This window comes from Andrographis paniculata, unplaced genomic scaffold (genome assembly GCF_009805555.1).
Source record: "Andrographis paniculata isolate CXL003 unplaced genomic scaffold, ASM980555v1 Contig53END, whole genome shotgun sequence".
NCBI classification, from domain to species: Eukaryota; Viridiplantae; Streptophyta; class Magnoliopsida; order Lamiales; family Acanthaceae; genus Andrographis; species Andrographis paniculata.
In genome coordinates, this window is record NW_026137588.1 from 3,468,497 (window position 1) to 3,493,256 (window position 24,760).

General features: G+C 30.7%; 2 protein-coding genes across 2 annotated transcripts; one reads left to right on the forward strand and one right to left on the reverse strand.

Moving 5' to 3' along the window:
- Positions 1–489: 489 nt before the first annotated feature.
- On the forward strand, positions 490–2,104 carry LOC127255267 (uncharacterized). Its single transcript, XM_051280739.1, has 5 exons — positions 490–609; positions 874–1,013; positions 1,166–1,325; positions 1,591–1,682; positions 1,882–2,104. Exons 1-5 carry the CDS (start codon positions 490–492, stop codon positions 2,102–2,104), a joined length of 735 nt encoding a protein of 244 aa, XP_051136696.1.
- A 9,264-nt stretch (positions 2,105–11,368) lies between these two features.
- LOC127255224 (flavonoid 3'-monooxygenase-like) lies at positions 11,369–18,287 on the reverse strand. Its single transcript, XM_051280671.1, has 3 exons — positions 17,792–18,287; positions 14,890–15,354; positions 11,369–12,204 (listed from the first exon to the last, which is right to left on the reverse strand). The coding sequence occupies exons 1-3, from the start codon at positions 18,242–18,244 to the stop codon at positions 11,554–11,556; spliced, it is 1,569 nt and encodes a 522-aa protein (XP_051136628.1). The 5' UTR covers positions 18,245–18,287; the 3' UTR covers positions 11,369–11,553.
- Between the last annotated feature and the right edge of the window lie 6,473 nt (positions 18,288–24,760).

The following is a 24,760-nucleotide window of genomic DNA, read 5'->3' on the forward strand; positions in this document are numbered from 1 at the left end:
GTTACAAAACACCCATCCTATTAAGGCAATATGTTTCGTGGTCTTCCTCGAAGAAAGTAATCTTTGCTAAGAAAGTAATCTTTGCTAAGAAAGTAATCTTTGCTTGCAAATTCGTTTTACCCCTTACAAAGGGTGTGTGAGAAATAAATTAAGAAAACTGAAAAATTGAATTGTTATTTATAAATAGGCCGAATATATAGACTTAAATTTAGATAACCTGGTCTATAGATAAACAAAATATCAAATTTAAAACTAAAATTAAATAACTAAAATATAACATTCTCTCGAACTAAGTGGTTTGGAAAAACAAGTTGTGTTTGCAAACAAAGACCGAAGATAATGCAGCCACAATCGTCCAATGTGCAATTAAAAGCAATGTTGTCAACTGAATTAGATCGGAAAAAAAGGGACTCACGACGGAGTCAGACACAAAAGCACTATCGATAAAGTCAAAAATAACATGACTCTCGATGGAGTCAGAAAAATAACATGACTCTCGATGGAGTCGGAAACAACGACACTCTCGATGGAATCGGAAATAACGACACTCTCGATGGAGTCGGAAACAACGACACTCTCGATGGAATCGGAAATAACGACACCCTCGATGTATCATAGCCAGAAATCGCATGCATTAAATATTCATATTATTTGCTATATTTGGTTGAATTTGATTAGATTCTACCTGATTTGGGTATATATTATTTATTTATGATTTGCAGGAGAAAAATAATAAAATTGGTAGAATTTGAGGGAAAAGATACCAAAAGGCCCAAAGCCCAATTATTATAAAATTAGGGCAAATAAAAAGGAAAGAAAGAAGGGGGAGGCACGACTTGCCACCTTAACAACAAGGAGGAGAACACCGTGCAGAACAGTCCAAGGGAGAAATCGGGCAAGAGCAAGAAGGAGAAAGATTCCTTCAAAAAAGTTTCGAGTTCTACCCCTGCCAACATCATTCTCAGGCGATGCTTCCATGCTGCTTACCTCATGATCGTGACGCTCCGATCAGGGTTTGGCTTTTACTGGGGAGAAGTTCGTCGAATTTCTGGTTGGTTTTAATATTCAGCTGCATCATTCATCTCCGTATTATCCACAAGCTAACGGTCGGGCAGAAGCAACAAATAAGATCTTTGCTTTTTTTGTTCATCTTCCAATGAATTAGAGTCGGAAACAACGGGACTCACGTCGGAGTCGGAAACAAAAGCACTATTGATGAAGTCGAAAATAACATGACTCTCGATGGAGTCGGAAATAACGGCACTCTCGATGGAGTCGGAAACAACAACACTCTTGATGGAATCGGAAATAACGGCACTCTCGATGTATCATAGCCAGAAGTTGCATACGTTAAATATTCATATTATTTGCTATATTTTTTTGATTTTCATTATATTCTACCTGTTTTGAGTATATATTATTTATTTATGATTTGGAGGAGAAAAATAATAAAATTGGTAGAATTGGAGGGAAAAGAGAACAAGAAGGCCCAAAGCCCAATTATTATAAAATTAGGGCAAATATAAATGAAAGAACGAAGAGGGAGGCGCGACTTGACACATTAACAACAACTAGGAGAACACCGTGCAGAACAGTCCTAGAGAGAAATCGGGCAAGAGCAAGAAGGAGAAATATTCCTCCAAAAAGATTTCGAGTTCTACCCCTACCAACATCATTCTCAGGTGATGCTTCCATGCTGCTTACCTCATGATCGTGACGCTCCGATCAGGGTTTGGCTTTTACTGGGGAGAAGTTCGTCGAATTTCTGGCTGGTTTTAATATTCGGATGCATCATACATCTCCCTAATATCCACAAGCTAACGGTCGGACAGAAGCAGCAAATAAGATCTTTCCTTTTTTGTTCGTCCTTTAATGAATTAGATTCGGAAACAAAGGGATTCATGACGGAGTCGGAAACAAAAGCACTATCGATGAAGTAAAAAATAACATGACTCTCAATGGAGTCGAAAATAACGGCACTCTCGATGGAGTCGTAAACAACGACACTCTTGATGGAATCGGAAATAACGGCACTCTTGATGGAGTCAGAAACAACAACACTCTCGATGGAATCGGAAATAATGACACTCTCGATGTATCATAGCCAGAAATCGCATGCATTAAATATTCATAATACTTGCTATATTTGGTTGATTTTGATTAGATTCTACCTTATTTGGATATATATTATTTATTTATGATTTGCAGGAGAAAAATAATAAAATTGGTAGAATTGAAGGGAAAAGAGAACAAAAAGGCCCAAAGCCCAATTATTATAAAATTAGGGCAAATATAAAGGAAAGAAAGAAGGAGGAGGGGCGACTTGCCACATTAACAACAAGGAGGAGAACACCGTGCAGAACAATCCCAGGGAGAAACCGCGCATGGGCAAGAAGGAGAAAGATTCCTCCAAAAAGATTTCGAGTTCTACCCCTACCAACATCATTCTCAGACGATGCTTCCATGCTGCTTACCTCATGATCGTGACGCTCCGATCAGTGTTTGGCTTTTACTGGGGAGAAGTTCGTCGAATTTCTGGCTGGTTTTTATATTCGGCTGCATCATTCATATCCCTATTATCCACAAGCTAATGGTCGGGCAGAAGCAGCAAATAAGATCTTTCCTTTTTTTGTTCGTCCTCCAATGATTAGCGAGTAGATCTATCTTTCCTAATCTAGAAGTGAAAAATAACTTGATATAGATTTGGGATAATAGACTTGTTTTAATTTATAACATTTCTTTGGTTCCCAAGTATTTATGTGGTTTCTTATTTCTTTTATTTATAATTTTTATTTTAGTTGTGTATTTTGCCGGATATTTCAATTGAATTGAAGATTGACTGCTAAACTGAAGTAGGCGTTTGTAATTACGTTTAAATTTGGTTCAAGTAGCAACTAGGGGCAGACACCACTAGGAAATCAAATAATCAATTTTAAACAATTTGCATTGGTAATTGTGAAATTGAATTAGACTCTTCTAATTCGCAAGGCAGTTAGACTAGTAAATTCGTTGTGGCGTCACTAGGGTTATAGTCTAACTAGGAAAGTAGTTGACGGGCGTGCCTAAACTGTCGAGAAATTAAGGAAAATTTTTTTATTAGGTGCGTGTCGGTAAATATAACTAATTTATTTAGAAACCAATAAAATTAAATATTTATCGATGATCAAATCCACTATCCAAGTTGTCAATTTCATTCTTAGACTGGAAACTTATTTTTATTAAATTTATATTTTAATCTTAGAGTTTTTAGTTTTTTATTTTATTTTTATTTCCTACTTCAAAAAATCCCCCCTTTTATTATATTTATAAATTAAACAATAAAAAATAAAACCTTTTTAATTCCCTGGGGAGACGACTCTACTTCATCTATACTACGTTATTTTTATTGTAGAAGTAGGTTTATTTTATTTAAATTTTGCAGCGTGTGATGACCGTATGTCAAATTTTGGGATTTGATAGCCAGAAATCGCATACATTAAAAATTCATATTATTTGCTATATTTGGTTGATTTTGATTAGATTCTACCTGATTTGGGTATATATTACGTATTTATAAATAAATAATATATACCTAAATCAGGTAGAATCTAATCAAAATAAACCAAATATAGTAAATAATATGAATATTTAACGCATGCGATTTTTGGTTATCAATGGAGTCGGAAATAACGGCACTCTCAATGGAGTTGGAAACAACGACACTTTCATGGAATTGGAAATAACGACACTCTCGATGGAGTCGGAAACATGGACACTCTCAATGGAGTTGAAAAGAACGACACTCTCGATGGAGTCAGAAATAACGGCACTCTCGGTGGAGTCAGAAACAACGTCACTCTCAATGGAGTTGAAAACAACGGTACTCTCGATGGAATTGGAAACAATGACACTCTCAATGGAGTCAGAAACAGTGACACTCTTGATGGAGTCGGAAAGAATGGAACTAAAGAAACGCAGCAGGCAGATAGCAGACAAATGCACAGGTTGAATATACCCGGAGAAATGCGGGTTCGTAGGCTATATCTACGGCCGAAAAAGTAGGCTCTAATACCATGTGAGAAATAAATTTAAAAATTTGCATTGTTATTGATAACCAAAATAGAGGTCTATAAACATGCATAATATAATATATACAGACTCGATTTAAATCTAAATAATCTAGTTTAGGGATAAAAACAAATTTTAATTTAAATCTATAAATAACTATAACGGAAAAAATCAACTTTGGTCCAAATATAACCAAAATTTATCAATTTTGGTCTCAATATAAAAACTCATAAATTTTAGTCCAATTATAAATAATTTCAATCAATTTTAGTCTCATTATAAAAAATTACAATCAATTTTGGCCCCACCATTGAAAAAAGTAATGAAAATTATTGACGTGGACATAACGGAGTTGACGTGGTAGCTGACCTGGAAACTACACGACCATGTAAAATTATATACGGCCATATTGTTACATGGCCATGCATATTTCAGTGTACAATTATAAACGCCTATGTTTTCACATGGCCATGTTTAATTCTACACGACCACGTATTTTTCTGTTTTGATCTAAAAAAAAAAAATTTTGTTATATTTTTTTTAAAAAAAATTATTTTGAATTTAGAATTGTCGATATAGTTAAGATGGAAAAAAATCAATAGTAATCATAATATAATTAAAATGTATCAATTTTAATTCAAATATAAAAATTTGAAGGATATGTTCTTTTGAAAGATTTTGCCTAAAATTCTACTATTTATCAAAATTTTTCTACTTACAAAAATCAAATTACACAACTATTTTTTATTTTTTATATTATACTAAAAATTATTTTACATTGTAATACAATTTCAACATATACATATATAATTGTGTTAAATGTAAAATTAGTTTTTAATACTATAATATACAAAAATAAAAAATAGTTGTGTAATTGAATATTTTTAAGAGAAATTTTGTTGGTAAATAGTAGAATTTTTTAGACAAAATATTTCAAAACAACATACTTGATAAATTTTTATATTTGAACTAACATTTTAATTATATTAGAATTACTATTATTTTTTTTATTTTAACTATATCAACTATTTTAAATTCAAAATATATTTTTTAAAAAAATATAACAAAAAAATAAAATTTTAGATCAAAACATAAAGGTACACCGTCATGTAGAATTATATATAACCGTGTAAAAACATAGTTTTGTATAATTATACACTGAAATATACATGGTCTTGTAACAACATGGTCGTATATAATTGTACATGGCTCTGTAGTTTCCACGTCAGCCATTTCCGTTAGTTTTTTAACGGTGGGACCAAAATTGATGGAAATTGTTAATAATGGAACTAAATGAGTTTTTTAACGGTGGTACCAAAATTGATTGAAATTGTTTGTAATGAAACTAAAATTAATGAGTTTTTTATATTTGGACCAAAATTTATTTTTTCCTAACTAAAATATCTCAACAGGGTAAATGGTGAATATGCTCTGTTGTTGACCATTGAAAAGTGTTTTTGGTGTAAATCTTATATCCAGTTAAGTTTGAATTAATAATAATTCAAGGGAAAAAATCCAAACTAGTCTCATTGATATCAAAATTAATAAATTTTGGTCACATTATAAAAAATTAATCAATTGTAGTCCATATAAATTATATCAATCATTTTTGGTCCTATCCTTACAAAATTAAAGGTATTCGTTGACGTGGACATAACATATTATAATTTGGCATCTGACTTGGACCAACACGCCTGTGTTCAATTACACATAGCCGTTTATATGTAATTCGGTATTGAATGTGGAGACTAATCACAAAAGCTTGGAGTAAATCTCTTTGAATACATGAGATGAATCAAAATTTGAAATTGAAAGCTTCATCATTAGTTCGAGAAATTCGGCTACGACGGTTTGCAATTGGATTCTCTCATCTTCAAATCATTTCAAAATTGAAGCTATAATTTTCATCGCCATTCTCTACTCCTTCAAATCAATTTTGATGCAATTCTTCAACATAACATTGCAAAACAAGACAATTTTCTCTAGGAAAATCAAATCCTTCACCTTTACGAAAAGCTACCATTGGCGGCAGAATCTGGCTACTGCCACCATGAGCAACCGTTTGTTCTTCTCCAACTCGGGAGCGAAGGAAATCAGTCTCGAGAGACATCTTTTTGTAAGTTTAAAATAAAATATAATCGATTAATTCGCAGACTTTGAACTTTATGATTCTCAAAAAATCAATGAGATATGTATATGCTATATACTTATAAACTGACCTTGGTTGGGAACCATTCTCGCATACAGAACGATAAGTTGGATTTTCTGATTGGGACGATGAGTTGGATCCTCTGGTTAGGACGTGAGTTGGATTTTCTGGTTTCTCCCTCTTAGCCTCAATGCCAGAACACATAAAAATATTTTGTGTGTGATAGAATAGATTTGTTCTGACCTTTTATAGGCACAGGGAGGACCAGAATCCTTTACGTTAAAAATCATTATCCCACGTTCTATTAACGTGGAATAATGATAAAGTGGTTTTAAACAACTTTTAATTTGACTAGACAAATTCTATTATTATTATTATTATTATTATTATTATTATTATTATTAAATCTATTATTAATTTTATTATATTTAAACCATTAATTAATAAGTGACATGAGGTCATATCATACATTTTGCCACTTGGCCGAGTGACTGAACATGTCTTCATGGTTTAAATAAAATAATAAACTTTATTGGTACAAGTCCAACATTATTCATTAAGTATATACTAATATGAGTAATGACGGTTCTACGTCATTGAATCGACATAGTTCCTTCCATGTACCACATACTAATTTTCTACTTAATTCATTCATAATTGGAAACATTGATAATGGTCCACTTTAATGTCTAAGATAGACTGCATCTTGTTCAAACAGTAATGCGCACAAATAAATGAACAAGAAAATATTCAATTTCAGAAACAATGCATAAGGGAGCTCGAGATGTCAAATACATAAACATAATGTTCATGAAATTACATTCATAATGCACGTTCTTTCAACATGTGCAATAAATGTCTTTGGAGGTAATCCTTTAGTTAACAGATCCGCAATCATAAGATTGGTGCTAATATGCTCAATTGACATCTTTTGTTTCTTAACCTCTTCTTTAACGGCAAGGTACTTTAGATCTATATGTTTTGCACCTTTGGAGTACTTGTCGTTCTTTGATAAGAAAACTGCTGTGGAATTATCGCAATAAATTTTTAGTGGCTTGAAAATATTGCCAATTACTCCAAGCCCCAAAATAAAGTTTCGCAGCCAATTTCCTTGAACTGTGGCCTCAAAGCATGCCATAAATTCAGCTTCCATAGTGGATGCAACTATGACAAATTGCTTCGCACTTTTCCATGATATTGCTCATCCGGCTAGTAGGAACAAATATCAAAAAGTGGATTTTATGGTATCAACACATTCAGCATAACTCAAATCTGAATAATCAACCACCTCTAGACAATCAGACTTCCTGGATGTAAGCATGTGGTCTTTTGTCCCTTGCAGGTATCTCAACACTTTCTTTGCGGCCTTCCAGTGATCTAATCCCGGATTGCTTTGGTATCGACCAAGCATTCCAACAGCAAAGCTGATGTCTGGCCTCGTACAAGTCTGCGCATACATCAGACTTTCCACAATTGATGCATAAGGAATTCCATTCATTTTATTGCGTTCCAATTTGTTCTGTGGACATTGCATGAGACTGAATTTGTCCCATTTCTGAATTGGAACGACGCTAGAAGAGCATTTTTCAATTCTGAATCTCTTCAAAACTTTGTTGATATATGCCTTTTGAGGCAATCCTAACAATCCTTGTGATCTATCACGGAATATTTTTATTCCGATCACATAGGATGCCTCACCCATATCCTTTATTTTAAAGTTTTTAGAGAGAAAATTCTTGGTATCACATAATAAACCAAGATCATTCGTTGCAAGCAAGATATCATCAACATATATGATCAGAAAAATAAACTTGCTCCCAATGGCTTTCAGATACACACATCTATCGACGGTGTCTTCATTAAATCCAAAAGAAGTTATGGTATCATGAAACTTGAGATACCACTGTCGGGAAGCTTGTTTAAGCCCGTAAATTGATTTCTTAAGTTTACACACCATATTTTCCTTTCCTGTAATGGAGAAGCCTTTAGGTTGCTCCATATAAACTTCCTCATCCAAATTTCCATTTAAAAAGACTATTTTCTCATCCATTTTGTGTAACTCTAAATCATAATAAGCCACCAAAACCATGATAATTCTAAACGAATCTTTCTTAGAGATTGGTGAAAATGTCTCATTATAATCAACACCATTTTTCTGAGTAAAACCCTTGGCAACTAGTATGGCCTTGTATCTTTCAATGTTGCCATTTGAGTCGCGTTTGGTCTTGAAGACCCATCTACACCTGACTCGTTTACAACCTTCAGGCAACTCGACAAGATCCCAAACATCATTATGCTTCATAGAATTTAACTTATCATTCATGGCATCTAACCACTTATTAGAATTATTACTTTCCATGGCTTGTCAAAATGAAGCTGGATCGTCATTGAGTCCTAAATCACATTCAAACTCTTGTAGGTATACCACATAATCATTGGAAATAGCAGGGCATCTTTTTCTTACAGACCTTCGCAACACTATTTCACGTGGTTCATCTACTACAAGTTCATTATCTTTATTGTGGGTCAATTGTTCGTTAATTTGTTGTTCGTGTCCAGTGTTAGGAGGTTCAACAACAGGAGGAACAACAACATTATTAGGAGTCAGTGGTACAGTAATGTGCACCCTAACTTCTTGAATGTCAACCTTTCGAGATTCTTGACTCCCACTAACTTCGCCATTCTCAATGAACTTTGCATTTCCAGCTTCAATAACTCTTGTACTATGATGAGGACAATAAAACTTATACCCTTTAGACTTGTCGGGATAACCAATGAAGAAACCACTTATCGTCCTTGAGTCTAACATTTTTTCATGTGGATTATAAACTCTTATCTCTGTCGGGCAACTCCAAACATGCAGGTGCCTTAAACTAGGTTTTCTGCCAGTCCATAACTCAAAGGGAGTTTCAGGAACTGCTTTAGTAGGAATCCTATTTAATAAGTAAATGGCAGTTTTAAGTGCATGCATCCACAACGATATTGGCAGTGAAGAATTACTGAGCATACTCCTAAGTCCTAACCATATCCAAGAGTGTTCGATTACGCCTTTCAACTACACCATTTTGTTGTGGTGTACCTAGCATAGTGTATTAAGCACATATGCCACACTTTTCAAGAAATTTGGCAAACGGACCCAGGCATTGACCCGATTCATTATATTTTCTTTAATATTCACCACCTCTATCAGATGTGATGATTTTTACTTTTTTATCTAGTTGTCTTTCAATCTCATTAATAAACACTTCTAGAGCGTCTACTGGCTGAGATTTCTCATGTAATAGATAGACATAACCATAACGTGAAAAGTCATCAATGAATGTGATGAAATATTTTTCTTTTCCAAAAGAGGAAACATCAAATGGTCCGCAAATATCAGTGTGTATTATTTCAAGAAGCTGCATGCTTCTTGTGGCTTCTTTGTTTGTGTGTTTTGTTTGTTTTCCTTTTATACAATCCACACAAATACCAAGACCAGTGAAATCTAAATCCGGAAGAATTTCATTCTTCAATAATCTTATAATTTTTTCTTTGGAAACATTTATATTTTTTCACTAAAATCTTGTTTGGACTTCCAATAATAGGCCCAAAATATTTGGGGTCATGCCTGGCTTGGCCCAGTTTTTAAATTTAATATTTAAATTTTAACATATATATATATAGATAGATATATATTAATTTTTGAAATAAAAAAAAATTAAAACATAGTTTGACGGTAAAGTTTTTTGCTCGGCTTCTATATATTTGGTTGCGGGTTCAATTTGCTAAAAATATAAATAATTTAATTTTTTTTAAACAAATTTAATCAGTTTCAAACCGGGACGTGTTCGGGCCAGCTTTTCTAAGCCCGACTTTCAATTGAGCCGTGCAGGCCCAGCACGATTTGGTATCGAGTCGGCCCGGCCCGGGACGAAAAAAATCGTGTATTGTAGTTCATCAATGAATTGGTCACTATGTTGAGATATGAAAAAGATGTGCTAACTGAAAAGATTCGTATATGAATATTATGTCTTTTTTCTTTGGTTGCCCTTTGTCAGGATGGATCTGGACATCCTAAGTGTATTGACTTGTGGTGGGCAGGGGGGCATTCTATCTAGCCTTACGCAGAAATCGAGTGCCTCTGTTGTTAATAATTCATCCAAGTGGTCTCTTGTCTCTTGTCACGGTATTGGTGTCATCATCAAGAGGCTGCTCAGACATGTGTGAATTAATATTTTGATATAATATGCTTTAAAGAGAACATATATATATATATATATTATATACAGCATTTGATTTATAAAAAGTCCAGTCCATAAAACAAACAATAAGGGCGGTATGTTTCAAAGATTTGATAGAATTCCATGAGATTTGTATTTTTTAAAATTTCAATTAAATCCATGTATGGTTAAAAAAAATATAATGAAATTTAAAATAATGAGATTTAAAAACAGGATTATTTATTGGTAATGGGGTACCTACCCTGTTACTTTTAAATTTTACTTTTATATCCTTATATAAAAAATATATTATATATTATAAATATATTTATATAAAATTACATTAAATAATTTTAAAATTAATTTTTATTTGAATTATAGAATTAAATTGTTTTAAATTGTTATTTATTATAAATTTTATTTAAATTATAGAATTATCAGGATGACAATAAGTCAGATTCAGCCGAAACTGAAATCCGTCCCGAATATATATTGTTAGACTTGAGACCCAAATTGGGTCTGATTAGACCAGATCCGGCCGAAATTATACCCGATAAAACCTGATGGATATAACAAATCCAATTCTTTTTACGATTCTTAAATTTTAATTGAAAATTACACATGTACCGACCAATATATATTATTTATGTATTTTATGAAAAAATATTATAATAAAATAATAAATAAATTAAACTTAAAAAAAATATTTTTAATATAATTATATTTTTAGAAATTATTTTTTCATATGTATAGTCGATATATTATTAATATTATAAATCGAGTCCGGGTGTGGGTATGGTCCACTTAGACCCTAGACCCGATTCGGATCCAATTAGAATACCCATAATATTTATTATAAATTAGATGTTTAATTTATCAAAATAAATAAAATATATAGGGGGGACAATTATGTCATTTAGAATATAAGAAATCCAAATCCTTCCACTCATATAAAAAACAAACAAGACGTGAGAAATATAAATTCCATATAATGTTACCAACCAAACATATGATAGAATTTTAAATCATAATATAATAAATCTCATCGCATACAAGTACAAGTACACATTTAAAGCCAAGAACGATTTTGACAATACATATTCACACCGCACCTTCTTCATAATTTGCTTGTGTAGTTTATGGTTCTCAAAGAGGCAATTAATTTGCTTCGGTTCCATACACAAGAGGTGCCAATCTGGGCTTCGGGAGCAGCGTCAAGGGCTCGGCCCGTTGCAATGTTCGCCCATAGGATTCCTCCATGTTCAATGTTTGACACGCCCTCCCGTCGGATAGATCAAAGCTAAATGCATGTATCAAGTTTGTCGTCAATAGTTGTACCATATGAATGCCTAAGCTTACCCCGGGACAAATCCTTCGACCGGCTCCAAATGGTACCAATTCAAAATCATTTCCTTTAACATCTGCATTGGGTCTTTCTCCACCTTCCAAGAATCGCTCTGGTTGAAACTCAAGTGGATTGGTCCATAGGTCTGGATTCCGGCCTATGGCCCAAACATTAACCAAAAGTGTAGAGCCTTTGGGAATAAGGAACCCATTAACCTCACAACTCTCGTCCGCAATTCTTGGAAGAGAGAGTGGTGTGGGAGGATGTAGACGAAATGTTTCCTTGATTATGGCTTGGCAAAAGGGTAAATTTCCCAAGTCATGTTCGGTCACAACTCGATCCCTACCAACTATTGCATCGAGCTCGCCTTGAGCTTGGGCGAGGATTTTTGGATGGCGAATGAGTTCTGCTACCGCCCATTCCACTGTGCTTGATGTTGTATCCGTGCCAGCCGCAAACAAGTTCTACAATCATTTTTTATTAATTCGATTAAGAAATAAACTAAAGTTGTTTGTTTCAAATAATATATAGTCCTTGTATTCCAAAACTCGGCCCTCCAAGTGGCCTCTATTCCCTCTTAATAAATCAGCTCGTGGTTTCTCAATATATATATATATATATATATATATATAGGTTGTGTTCTCTTACTGTTTAAAAGCTTTTGGAATTTTTATTATTAATTAATATTGAGAACTTTGAAATATTAATGCTATCTATGTGTATTTGTTTGTAGGATTTTAGTTTTGAATGATATAATTTTAAAATTTAAATAATTATTTGATATGATATAAATATGTATCGATGTGATTTTGAATGTAAAATTAAATTTTGATATAATATAATATAATAGTAAAATGAAACTAGGCGATTTGATACTTTTTTAGAGGAAAAAATTGAAATAGTAAAATCATATCAGAAACCACACAAACTTACTAAATTGGCAAAAAAATAATGTTATGTATCGATGCAATATATTTTCAGAATGTATATATATAATTAGTAATCCAAATCCTCACTAAATTAAACTAATTAGAAACTTTATAGAGCAAAAATCATTATTAGTCCCATTGAAATTCAGTTTTTTCATTTTTGGTCCCACTCAAAAAATATTATAAAAAATCGTCTCATACAAAATATAAATTATCAATTTTGGTCTCATCGTTTAAATTTCAAACGGATTGTACTAACGTGACTGTTATGAAAACTGAAGTGGCGGCTGAATCAAATCGAACACGGCCATGTTACACAAAACACAACCGTGTTAGACTTTAAAGTTGTTTCATCATAGCATAATTAAACACGGCCCGTGTTCTATGATCCATACCTACTGTGACACTGAGCGGCCATGCTCTGTTACGCACATAACATATGTTTATATGTCATATATATATATATATATATGTATAGATAGATGCAAGTAGGTAGCTAGCTTATTAAATACATAAAATATGTAGAGATAGTAGCATAGGTATAATAATTAGTTTTTTGAAAAATATAAATTTCAAAAATACTAAAAATATTAATTGTACAAAAATTAGTAAATACTTAGTGTGTTATTATTCATTAATTTTTTTCTAAAATATATTAAATAAAATATTTATTTTTTATATTATATTAAAATTTAATTTTATATTTAAAATATCATATTATATATATTTATATTACATTATATAAGTACTTCCTGTATCATTTAAATCTATTCTTATTTTTCTTTTTTGTTTGTCATTTCTATTTATTCTCATTTCATTTTTTAGTAAAAAAATATTATTTTTTATTTTTTCTTTACCAAAAATGTAAAACTTTTAGTTTTTATTTTTTCTAAATATAGATATTAGAACACGGGCGTATTTATACCAAACACGGCCGTGTTCGATCTGATTCAGCGTCACCTAATTTTCCGTTACAGCTACGTCAATACAATCCGTTAAAATTTAAAAAATGAGATCAAAATTGATATTTTATATTTTGTATGAGACTCATTTTGATAAATTTTTTCAATGGGACCAAAAATGAAAAATTTGAATTTCAACGGGACTAATAATGATTTTTGCTCAACTTTATAGTATGATTGATCTAATCTTTTAAAGTAGACTTATATATGTAATAATCATGTATTTACTTTTGGTTGCTCCAAGGCTTCTTGCTAATGGTCACAAAATTATGATATCTATGACCATTAATTATAAAGATTTTATTTTAGAGAATGTCTAAAAAAATTTTTTTTTTAATTCTCTATCATTTTAGCGTAGTACCTGAAGTTTGGTCCATTAACGGCAAAAAATTAGCAGAAATTGTCCTTTATCAATAGAATCACCACATGAGCATCGACAAAACTACTCAACAACAACATGGCGATTCCAGTGACGAATGACTATGTCTGCCAAATTTTTGTAGTTGGAGGACTAAATGTACACATACATACTCCTCCTATTGAACTAAAATGATAAATGGTTAAAATATATATAACACTAAAACAAACAATTTACCTTTGATATAAATATAGGCAAAACTGCATAAAATTCACATGTGGTTTTAGAAAATTGCGTCAACTTTCCTATTAGTTCAAAACTGCGACAGACTCTTTTGTGGTTTCATAAACTCTACGTCTAACCCTCGGGCGGTTTCCAATTGACGGTGCTTGATCTACACGTGCCTAAATTGCGATTGAATTGTATAATCTCCACTTCTAAACTCCTAGAATTACCAATATATCCATCATCTTCTATTTAGCCTCAAGGAATAGTAAAAAAAAAACTAGTTAGAACAAGTCGATGACAACACAGAGCTTCCAGATTTCGACATCCTATTTCCGATCGCAACTTTGATCGGTAGGTAGGAAATAGGGTGTCTAAATCTGGAAGCTCGGTGCAATCGAATTTTTCTAACTATTTTTGCAGTTTGGGCGCATGTATGTTAAATACGGTCAATTGTGGACGGCTGGGGGTTAGACGCAGATTTATGAAATTATGAGGAAGTCTGACGTAATTTTGGAAAAATGGGAGATGTGTGAAACTACAAGTAGATTTCTGCAGTTTTACCAATATATATATATATATATATAGGGCACAACACCAAATTCATCCCTTATAATTCGAAATTTTGACATAGATAAAGCCATTAAAAAAAATAAAAATAAAAAAAAAACTTACCAAAAATAAAGCATTGATTTCGGCATCAGTAATCGTTTCAGCTTCATCACCGCCACCGCCACCGCGACCCTCCTTCAACGAAATCAACACACTCAATAGATCAACGTCTCCGTCCATTCCTTGAGGCCCGTTGGCATTGTGTTGTTCGATAATGGAACTAAAAAATGCATAGAATCTTTCGCGAAGATTCCTCATCTTGGCAGCGAGCCCTTGCAAGTCGGAGCCCTCGAGGAGAGGGATATAGTCGCCCACACTAAACACGCCCGACAACAACATTAACTCGAGTACCATTCCTCTAAATTCCTCTGCGGTGCCATCCCCGCAACCCTGGCCATGGCCAACTACCCGTCGACCGAGTATCACACGTGCTAGTGCATTGGTGGTGCACACATTCACCATCTTCCCTAAATGAACCGGCGCCGGACCGGTGCTTGATATAGCTTTCAAGAGAATCTCTACCTCTTTCTGTATAATTATTTATATATTATATATATTGATTGATAATATTAGGAGAATATACTTGTAAATTTTACACTATGTTTACCATATTTAAAAATTTATTTTTGTACTATTTAAAAAAGAAGAATCAATTACTAAAAAGATATCATTTAAAATTAATTTTTATTTAAAACATAAAAAAATCAAATCTCCATTTAGATATGTATTATATATATATAGTTTATGGAAATTTTGAAATTTTGAAAAAATACTAAAAAATTAGTATTTTATGTGATATTTTAGGTGACGGTTTAGCACCGTGTTGTGACAGCATACTAGGTGCTAACAGATAACACATATATATTACTATAAATAATATATCATTTATATTAATATAACACATGAACTAATATTATATAAAAACAATTGATTTTAACACGTGATATAATCTTATAAAATACATGTTATAATTATAAATATGCAAGACACTCATTTATTACAAACAACATACGGAACTGATTTTTTCAACTCAGTATTGTAATCTTTCCCAATATTTTACAAAAGAAAATAAGTATTTCATATAATATATTTTTTTAATGGTACGAAAGATGAGTAGCTCCAAAATTTATATTTTTTTAATATGTAAATAGGATGTATATTTTCTATTCAAAATATTATATAAATATGTATTTATGTCACATTAAAAATTATTTTCTCCTCAATTTTTTTTTTATTATTCTAAAATTAATTCAAAATTCCCAAACACTTCCGAAAATCTAAACAAACCTTTAGTGAAATCTATTAAAAAAAAAAAAAACTATTTCATAAAATAATTAATATCTATAGTAGTAATTAGTATAAATATCTAAAGTGTGTTTGTATCTTTATTTTTATTTTTTTAATATTCAATTAACAGATAAATATTTTATGTTAAACATATTTATTTTTAAAATTATTTCTATTAAAAAAAATAAATCAAAATATTCTAAAACACATACAAACATCCCCCATAGATATTTGTTTAAATATATTGTCTCTATTATTGTTTTTATTATTTAATTTTGCATGACCGTGAGTTTTACAACTTTCAGAATTTATACGCAGTTGTCATTGAATGATATGTGGGTACATGATATATTTTGTTAGGGTGTACATGAAGTGCAAGTTGCTATTGTGATACAAATTCATGTGTGATCAATGTTTTGAAATATCAAAATTGTGACACATGTAAGATATATTTTACTAGAGTGACAATTAACTATATATATATATATTATATTATTTGTAATTTTTCCGACTATGTTATCCTAGTTTTTGCTTGAGTTTGTGCATTAATTGTTCTAAAACCACACAATGTGGTTTGATGTTGTATTTGTGTTTTGAGTTTGTGTAACAATTGTTTGATATGATATTTCATGAATATATATATATAGTACTCCCTCCGTCCCAATACATAGTCTTATTTATTATTTTTGTCTGTCCTAAAACAATAGTCTTATTTTCATAAATAACCATATCACCATAAAACTACACCTACTTTTTCATTTTTATTATACAATTGCCACTACTTTTTACACTAATACACTCACAAGGGCAAAATAGTCTTTTATCCATGCTTTTTACCAACTGCCAATATAATATCAATATTCCTTAAATCTCGTGTCCAACCAAATTAAGACTATAGTTATGGGACAAAGGGAGTATATTTTTATTGAAAAATATGCGTAAAATTTATAACGAGAATAATGAAAACTCAAAGCAAACACAAGTTTTTGTGTATACAATCTGTCTAGAACAAGTTTTTGTGTATACAATTTGTCTAGAACATGCCTATTATATATTAGCACATATAGCATTAAGATAAAGTTTAATGCTTATGAGTCAATTGGTTTACACTATTATTCAGAAGTTTTTAAATTTATAAAATGATTAAATGTTTTTTCTTGTGTGATCTTAATATATTTTTGCAATATAGTACATAAACTTTTAACGGATTTACACTTTATCTTATATAATTGGTTCATCATAATTTTTTACTAGGCTAAACAAATATTTTATACTATTCAAAGCACAGTTCTGAAATAATTGGTCCCTGTGTACACCTTGTTTTGTTTGTGGTTTAAAAATTAATTTGAAATGAAGTGTAAGTTAAGTTTTTGTTTAAATAATATTTTAATACAATATTTTATTAAAAATTATGTACGATTATATTAATTTTAATTTGAAATCTTTTTATTTCTCACTATATATACAGAGAGATCCATGAACTCTCACTATCTATAGTGATGTCCATGTACAAACTCTCACTATATATATAGGGAGAGAAAGAGCTATTCTCTACATAGTGATCTCTATATCCACACTCTCGCTCATGCTCATGATCGTATGTGTATATATGTATATAAAAGAGTGATAGAGAGAGAGTAAGAGAGAGAGAGATGGGAATGGTTTCATAACTATTTACCTCTCGAACATAAGTGAAGTGATCCAAAGCCTTGTTCGAGAACAAATGGAGGGCACAAATTTTCCTAAGCCACCTCCATCGCGACCCATACGGCCTAAAAACCATATCCTCATTATTATAGACGTATTTACCACTCGCATTGGGTGGTCGACTCAAGAAGTTGGAATCGTGCACCTTCAGAAATTGCTCGACCACCTCACTCGACGAGGCCACCACCACATGCACCAATCCTAGTTTGAGGTACATTAGGGGCCCGTGAACCCGTGCCATGGCCGCCAATGTTTGGTGGGGCTTCGTTCCTAATTGAAAGAGGTTCCCAATTATTGGCCATGGTCGTGGCCCCGGCGGCAATGGAAGCCCTCCGCCACCGCGCCGGAGCTTGTTGATGAGAAAGCGAAGGAGAAACCCTAAGATGGTAGTGAGAGAGATAAAGGCAACAAAAGGTGTTGTCATCTTTGTGTGTGTTCTTAATTGTATAGTGTGGTTGTGCTTTCTTTTGGAGACATTTATAAGCAATAGGATAGGGTTTGTTTGCTTGCTTGCTTGGATATTATTATCATCACTGTTTTGGATATTTTATATGATATTTTTTTTTGTGGATATACTTTTCTGATGAAAATTAGTAAAAATAATATATAAATATATATATAAATACATATTCATATATATTGAATAGCATATAAATACAAAAAATATATATTGATGATAGGTTTTAGGAAACCTAATGGCATTTATACGCAGGCCGTCCCGACTCCAATTGCAGACCCTATAAATATATGATAAATATATTTTTTAAATAATATCATCGATAAATATAATAATAAATTCCACAAAAGTAAAATTATTTTAATTATAATTCAATAAACAACCATACTTACAAAATATATCATTAGTCGAAAATAAATAATATTTTGACAATAATAAAAATAATAATCCAATAATAATAACAACACCAACAATATAATAATAATAATAATAATAATAATAATAATAATAATAATAATAATAATAATAAATATGAACTCTATATATATCATTCATTACAAAATCTTTAGGTGGATGAACGGCGATTGAATTTACAATTAAAAAGATAGAGTAGACATGGTTAGGAATAAGATAGAGGTCAATTGGAAAAATGTTTGATTAAAATTTAAATTTAAATTTAAATTTTAGAAGAAAATTGAATTGAATAATTATAAAATATATATAAAATAAAATTTTAAATTTAATATATCTAATAATAATAGATTAAAACTTTTAAAAATTTAGGCTCTTCTTATATTTTGGACCCAGTGGCTCACTCTCCTCTTGCTAAGAGCCGTCCATAGTTATACGTATAGACCAACATCGTCCTTAATCGACCATGATTCCATGCATCAAACTTAACTCTTCTCTGTTTTGGAATCAATACAAAAAGTATATTGATGAGGTAGGTGTTTAATAAACTAATTAATTCTTTCTAGCTTTAGTTATCCTATCTTAGAACAACTTAAGGGTGTGTTTGTTTGGAGGTTTGAATTTTGAATTGGGATTTGAATAGTAAAAATTTTGAATTTGAATAGTTGTATGATGTGATATAAATAGGTGTTGATGTGATGTTTTGAATGTAAAATTGATTTTTAGTATAATATAAAAAATGAAAAATAGGTGTTTGATTTGATGTTTTTGGAAAAAAAAAAAAATGGATGAATAGTGTAAATCCAATCCAATCCCCAAACAAACACACCAAATTGGTGATTGTTTTTCTTATGTACTATAGTCTGATTTGTTATGTGGACACACAATTCACATCTTAGATTTAATGACGATACTCCTTGGAAAAAGACATATGTAAAAATCTATGGAGGTTGTTATATTAAAATTGAAAAAAAAAATTTACTACTAGAAAATTATAATATTGTCGCGAAAAATTTGTCACGGAATGATCCATTGTCACAACTTTTACTAAAAATTTAATAAAAATTATAGTATATAAATTAACTGTCGTGGACTTCCACAACAATCCTTGTTATAATAATTAATTTTTCCTATTTGTCGCGGACTTCCGCAATAATCCTTGTTACAATAATTATTTTTTCCTATTTGTCGGAAGGCCACAACCAAGAAGAAATAAATTTATTGTTTCCAAATTTTTTACAACTTTTCACTACAATAGTTTTTAATAAAGTTTATTTACAATGCATTGTTGCAATTGTCCGCGAAAAATAAGGAATAAATTTATTGTTTTCAAATTTGTTGCAGCTTTCCGCGACAATAGTTTTAAATAAAAATAAAAAATAAAAATTATGCATTATTGTGGTTGTTCGCGACAATAATTTTAATAAAATACACCTTACATATTGTTGCGGTTTGCCGCGACAATGTTTTATTTATTACTTTAATTTGTTGCTGTATTTTGCGACAATATTTAAATTTTTTATTTTAGTTATCATGAATTTTTTGAATAAGACATTATTCCGAAAAATATATTTTAAGAAATTAGATAATTTTCTAATTTTTTATAAAATATTACTCCCTCCGTCCCAGATACCGTGTCTGCTACACTGTAGACACGGTATTTTAGGGGGGTGTAATTAGTAGATAATTAAAAATGTATTAGTGAAAATAATTATCCTATAATATAAATAATTATAAATTAAGATTAAGATAACTACTTAGTTTAATTAAAATTAAAAAAATAAAATTTAAAAATTTAAAATAGATTAAAGTGTGTAATCATTTTCCAAGAAATGAAAGTGACATGGTATGTAGAACGGACAGAAACGGCAACGTGGATATGGTATCTGAGACGGAGGGAGTATTAATAACTTTTAAAATTTTATATATTTTTTATAGTTGTTGCCAATGTTTGCGACAAACTTTTATAATGTCAAATATAGTTATCTTTTTAATGAGTCATATCATATACATACACATAGAAAATTGTAAAAAATATTTCACATGTATACGCCATTATAACTTTTGTCCTATATTTATCTCGCTGGCAAAATATATCTCTATGTTTACAAAAGTCATTATTTATGTCCTTTGTCCGCGCGTGACATTCACAACACACGCGGTTACGCGCTATCATGCGCGACCAAATGATAGAAATAACGATTTTTGCAAACACATGAGATATATTTTTCCAGTGTGGAATATTTTTTGCAATTTTTCCTACAAATACATATATATATATATATCTATTAGAATGATATGGTCCCACCGTTCTTAATTTCTAACACCACAATATTTAAGAGTTTTTTAGAATTTTTTAATAAAAATGTATTTTTGATAAATTATAGTATTATATAAACTAACAATAATTTAGATTTCTTAAAAAAAACAAAAAAAAAAAAAAAACTCATTTTAAATGGAAAATGAGTAATTTGATCATTTTAGTTTAAGACATAATTTATTTATAGAAAATTGTTGAAATTTAGGAATTTTACAATTCTAAAATGATTTAATCCTTCATTAATGAAAAACTTTATCTTATATATTAGTCTACTTATATCGTAATATCTCTATCCGTCTCTAAGGGTTCCATTTAATTTTTGTGTGTTAATATTTGAATATTAAGTATTATATGAAAATATAGTACAAATTAAGGGAAAAAAAAAAGCAAGAAATACTTATATTAGTGTCTTATAGTACTATAATAATGAAATTTGTGCAAAAAATTATATAAATATAAGAATATTTTTAATATTAATACAATGACGCAAAAGGTAAATAAGACTCTTAAAGCCGAATGGAGAGAGTATTATATATATATTCAAATATTTTCTCAAATTTTTAATTTAGTATATATGCTATAGATTATATATATATATCTATCGGACCTGTCGCACGGTCAATCAATTATTTTATCTATTCCGTGATCACAATTTAATGTAATACAGGGGAAGAGATCGTCTTCACAGGGATTTTGTGATTCACTCTTTCGCGTTCTATTGCAGTAAATAAAATGGGCGAATTTTCTTTTATTAACTAATGAAGATAAAATAACAAAACAATTAAATTAACGGATAACTAACTATTAAGGGAATGTCTGGCTCAAGGGATGATGCTGTAATACCCCGTAAAAATACTCTCCGGAAGTTCTCCGGAACTTGCCGGAGTTCGACGCCGGAGTCGGACAATATTATTTTGGGCCTAATTTATTTTAGGCTTTTGGTGTAAGAAATTAAGGAATTTGCTTTAAATTAAGAGTAAAATTGAGTTTTGGGTAAAATAAATAATAAACTAGATTTAGTTTATTCATATCTCTTGATTTAGATATCTTTATCCGCAGTTTGTTAAGATATATCATATCCAAGTGTGAATTTGATAAGATATAGCGTATCCATAGTTTGTTAAGATATAGCGTATCTAAGTTAGAGTGCCTGTATATATATAGAGGATGAGTCTAAGTCTTTTATGTTTAATAAAGTATAAAATAAAATAAAAAAGAAGTAGCCAGCCAGCAGACATGCCGTCCAACCCCTCCTCTCTTCTTCCTAGGGCCGTTCTTGACTTCCGAGGGCCCGGGGCGAAATAAAAGTTAGGGGCCCTTAAATATATATATATATATATAATATTTTTTACCTATAATAAAATATAAATAAAAAATAACATTTTTTCTAGCATAAATTTTAAAAATTGCGTAAGGTTCCCTTATATTTTAACAAACGTTATATGAAACCCCTGCTATACAAAAAAAATATAGATGAAAAGTCATCTTCTTATCACCAAAAAAATATAAAAATGAGTTTAATGGAACATTTTTTAAAATATAAGGGGGTTCATGCTATTTTTAAAGTAATTACACTGAGTTTCAAAATTATAAATGAGTTATTGATAATTTTGCCTAATAATAATAACAATAATTTTGTCTAATATTTATTATCTTTTTAGTGCAAAAAAAATAATTAAAACAAAAATAAAAAATCTCTAAATATATATAAATGATCTACTCCAATTTTTTTTTTTTTTTTACCTATAATAGAATATAAATTATTAAATAAAATAATTTTTTTAGAATTTTTAGATAAAATATCAATAATAGTATTAATATTAACAATCTTAAAACAAAAATTAGGGGTCCATAAATATGTATAAATAATATATTTTTTTTATCTATAATAAAATATAAATAATTAAATAAAATCAATTTCCTAATATTTTTATATACAAAATATCAATAATACTATTAATATTAACTTTGTCTAATTTTTTTTAATGCATAAAAAAATATTTTTAAAATTTGAAGGTATTTGGATTTGAACCCAAAACCTCAAAAATATTTAGATTTTGCCAATTTCTTCTAGAAAGTTGATTATAATGCTTATGTGAAGATTATTATTGAATTTTAAATTGAAAATCGTAGAATTTATGGGATGGGTTTAAAATCTTAGTTTTGTCCTAACCTAGTTATGGTTTTTGGAAAAATATTTACGATTATATTTAAATATTATGATTTTTTAAGTTAAACCATGCCTATTGTGCTTGACACATTTTTCGAATGTTTATTTGGCGAAATAAAGTGAAATTATAACGAACATTTTGGGTTTTAATATTCCACTTTTTGGTTGGTTAAATGTTGGCAATTAGAATAAAAAGAGTTTAAAATACTCTTTTTGAAATTTGCCTAAGAGCATGTTGAGCATTTGGTCAAATTGGTAATTGAAACTACCCGTCGAGCCCGATCAAATCGTCGATCGTTTGGATGATAAGACATAGCCTTTCACCTTTGTGCCTTGCAAAAACGTGAAGATATACCGGTATTTTAGGATAACCAGCTAACCTTGAACTAGAACCCGAATTGGCTAGGTCGAGGGATCGAGATGGCCGGTTTCTTTTTTGGGTTATTCCAAGGTGCCCGTCATTCACGATAAAAAGGTCTTTAGACCGTCACCCGTGATGGAGGGATGGATTGCGTACAATCCCCTCTTGGTATGTTATATTGGAAACTAGAGGGTTGTAGGCCGTTTGGCGCCCCTTGCAAACTAATAATAAATTGATTTACGTGTAATTTGGGTTTCGAACCCTTATGTACACATTGTGGAGCTTTCCTTGAGAGTTTTGACCCTATGTTTTTGTTATGTGAAACTATGTGACGTGTCATAAGAAGTAATAAGGTTGGAAAACCGGATCGATACCTGTCATTTTATTCAATTATCTTCTTCAAATGATTTTGTGGCATTATACCGTATTAATTTATCTTCGATTAATTGTGCTTACTTAACCGTTGTATTGACCCTCTTCTTACAATCTTTTTGTAGGCGATCATGTTTCTGTTATACCTAAATGATGCATTCATATCATATGATCCATCGGGGGAACTATAACTACTTTATCTTCTAAAATATTTTTGAAATCCATTATTAATGTTTAAGAACTAATGCCTTTTGAACTATTTACAACTTATGCTTTTGACTCGAACCTTATTTATTTAAATGATAAATCGGTGCGCTTTAATTTTAAATCTTTATTTAGCTGTTCGTATTTATTATTTTAGCCTTAGCACCACAACGTAGGACTCGTTGGTTGATGAACGAGCCTTACGGTATGGCGTAGCGGTGATGCTTAGGTTTGAGCCGGCTGGGGTGTTAAAGATGCAGTTATGGAACTTGTGTTTTATCATTAATTCAATAGAGTTAGTTTTTATTAAAGTATCAATAAATTGGTTATAGTTACCAACAAGCTCTGAAAACTAATTTTTCCTTACAATGTAAGTAATTAACGTACGACCGTTAACTATCCCTAATTAAGCAAATAAACCTAGGTGTCCCATAAGAAATATTGTCTAATCGCATTCTACTCTAGAAAAATCCAATTCAAAACAATTACTACCTAAGAGGAGCAATTAGATTTGATTATCTAACCCACGAGAAGGAACTATTCAACCCGGTTGTCACCTATTCAAGTGCAAATACAATTACGGATATCCTACTTGAATTGACTTTAGATTATCAGACTATTTCAAATATCGGTACCAAAATATTC

Excerpts from the sequence above, each read along its gene's own strand:
- LOC127255267 (XM_051280739.1), top strand. The coding sequence starts at position 490 with ATGACTCTCGATGGAGTCGGAAACAACGACACTCTCGATGGAATCGGA. Across the intron at positions 1,014-1,165 it reads ATCGTGACGCTCCGATCAGG|AGTCGGAAACAACGGGACTC; the intron begins GTTTGGCTTTTA and ends CCAATGAATTAG. Across the intron at positions 1,683-1,881 it reads CCTACCAACATCATTCTCAG|ATTCGGAAACAAAGGGATTC; the intron begins GTGATGCTTCCA and ends TTAATGAATTAG.
- LOC127255224 (XM_051280671.1), bottom strand. The coding sequence starts at position 18,244 with ATGACAACACCTTTTGTTGCCTTTATCTCTCTCACTACCATCTTAGGG. Across the intron at positions 15,355-17,791 it reads ACTTCACTTATGTTCGAGAG|AAAGAGGTAGAGATTCTCTT; the intron begins GTAAATAGTTAT and ends ATAATTATACAG. Across the intron at positions 12,205-14,889 it reads AAATCAATGCTTTATTTTTG|AACTTGTTTGCGGCTGGCAC; the intron begins GTAAGTTTTTTT and ends AAATGATTGTAG.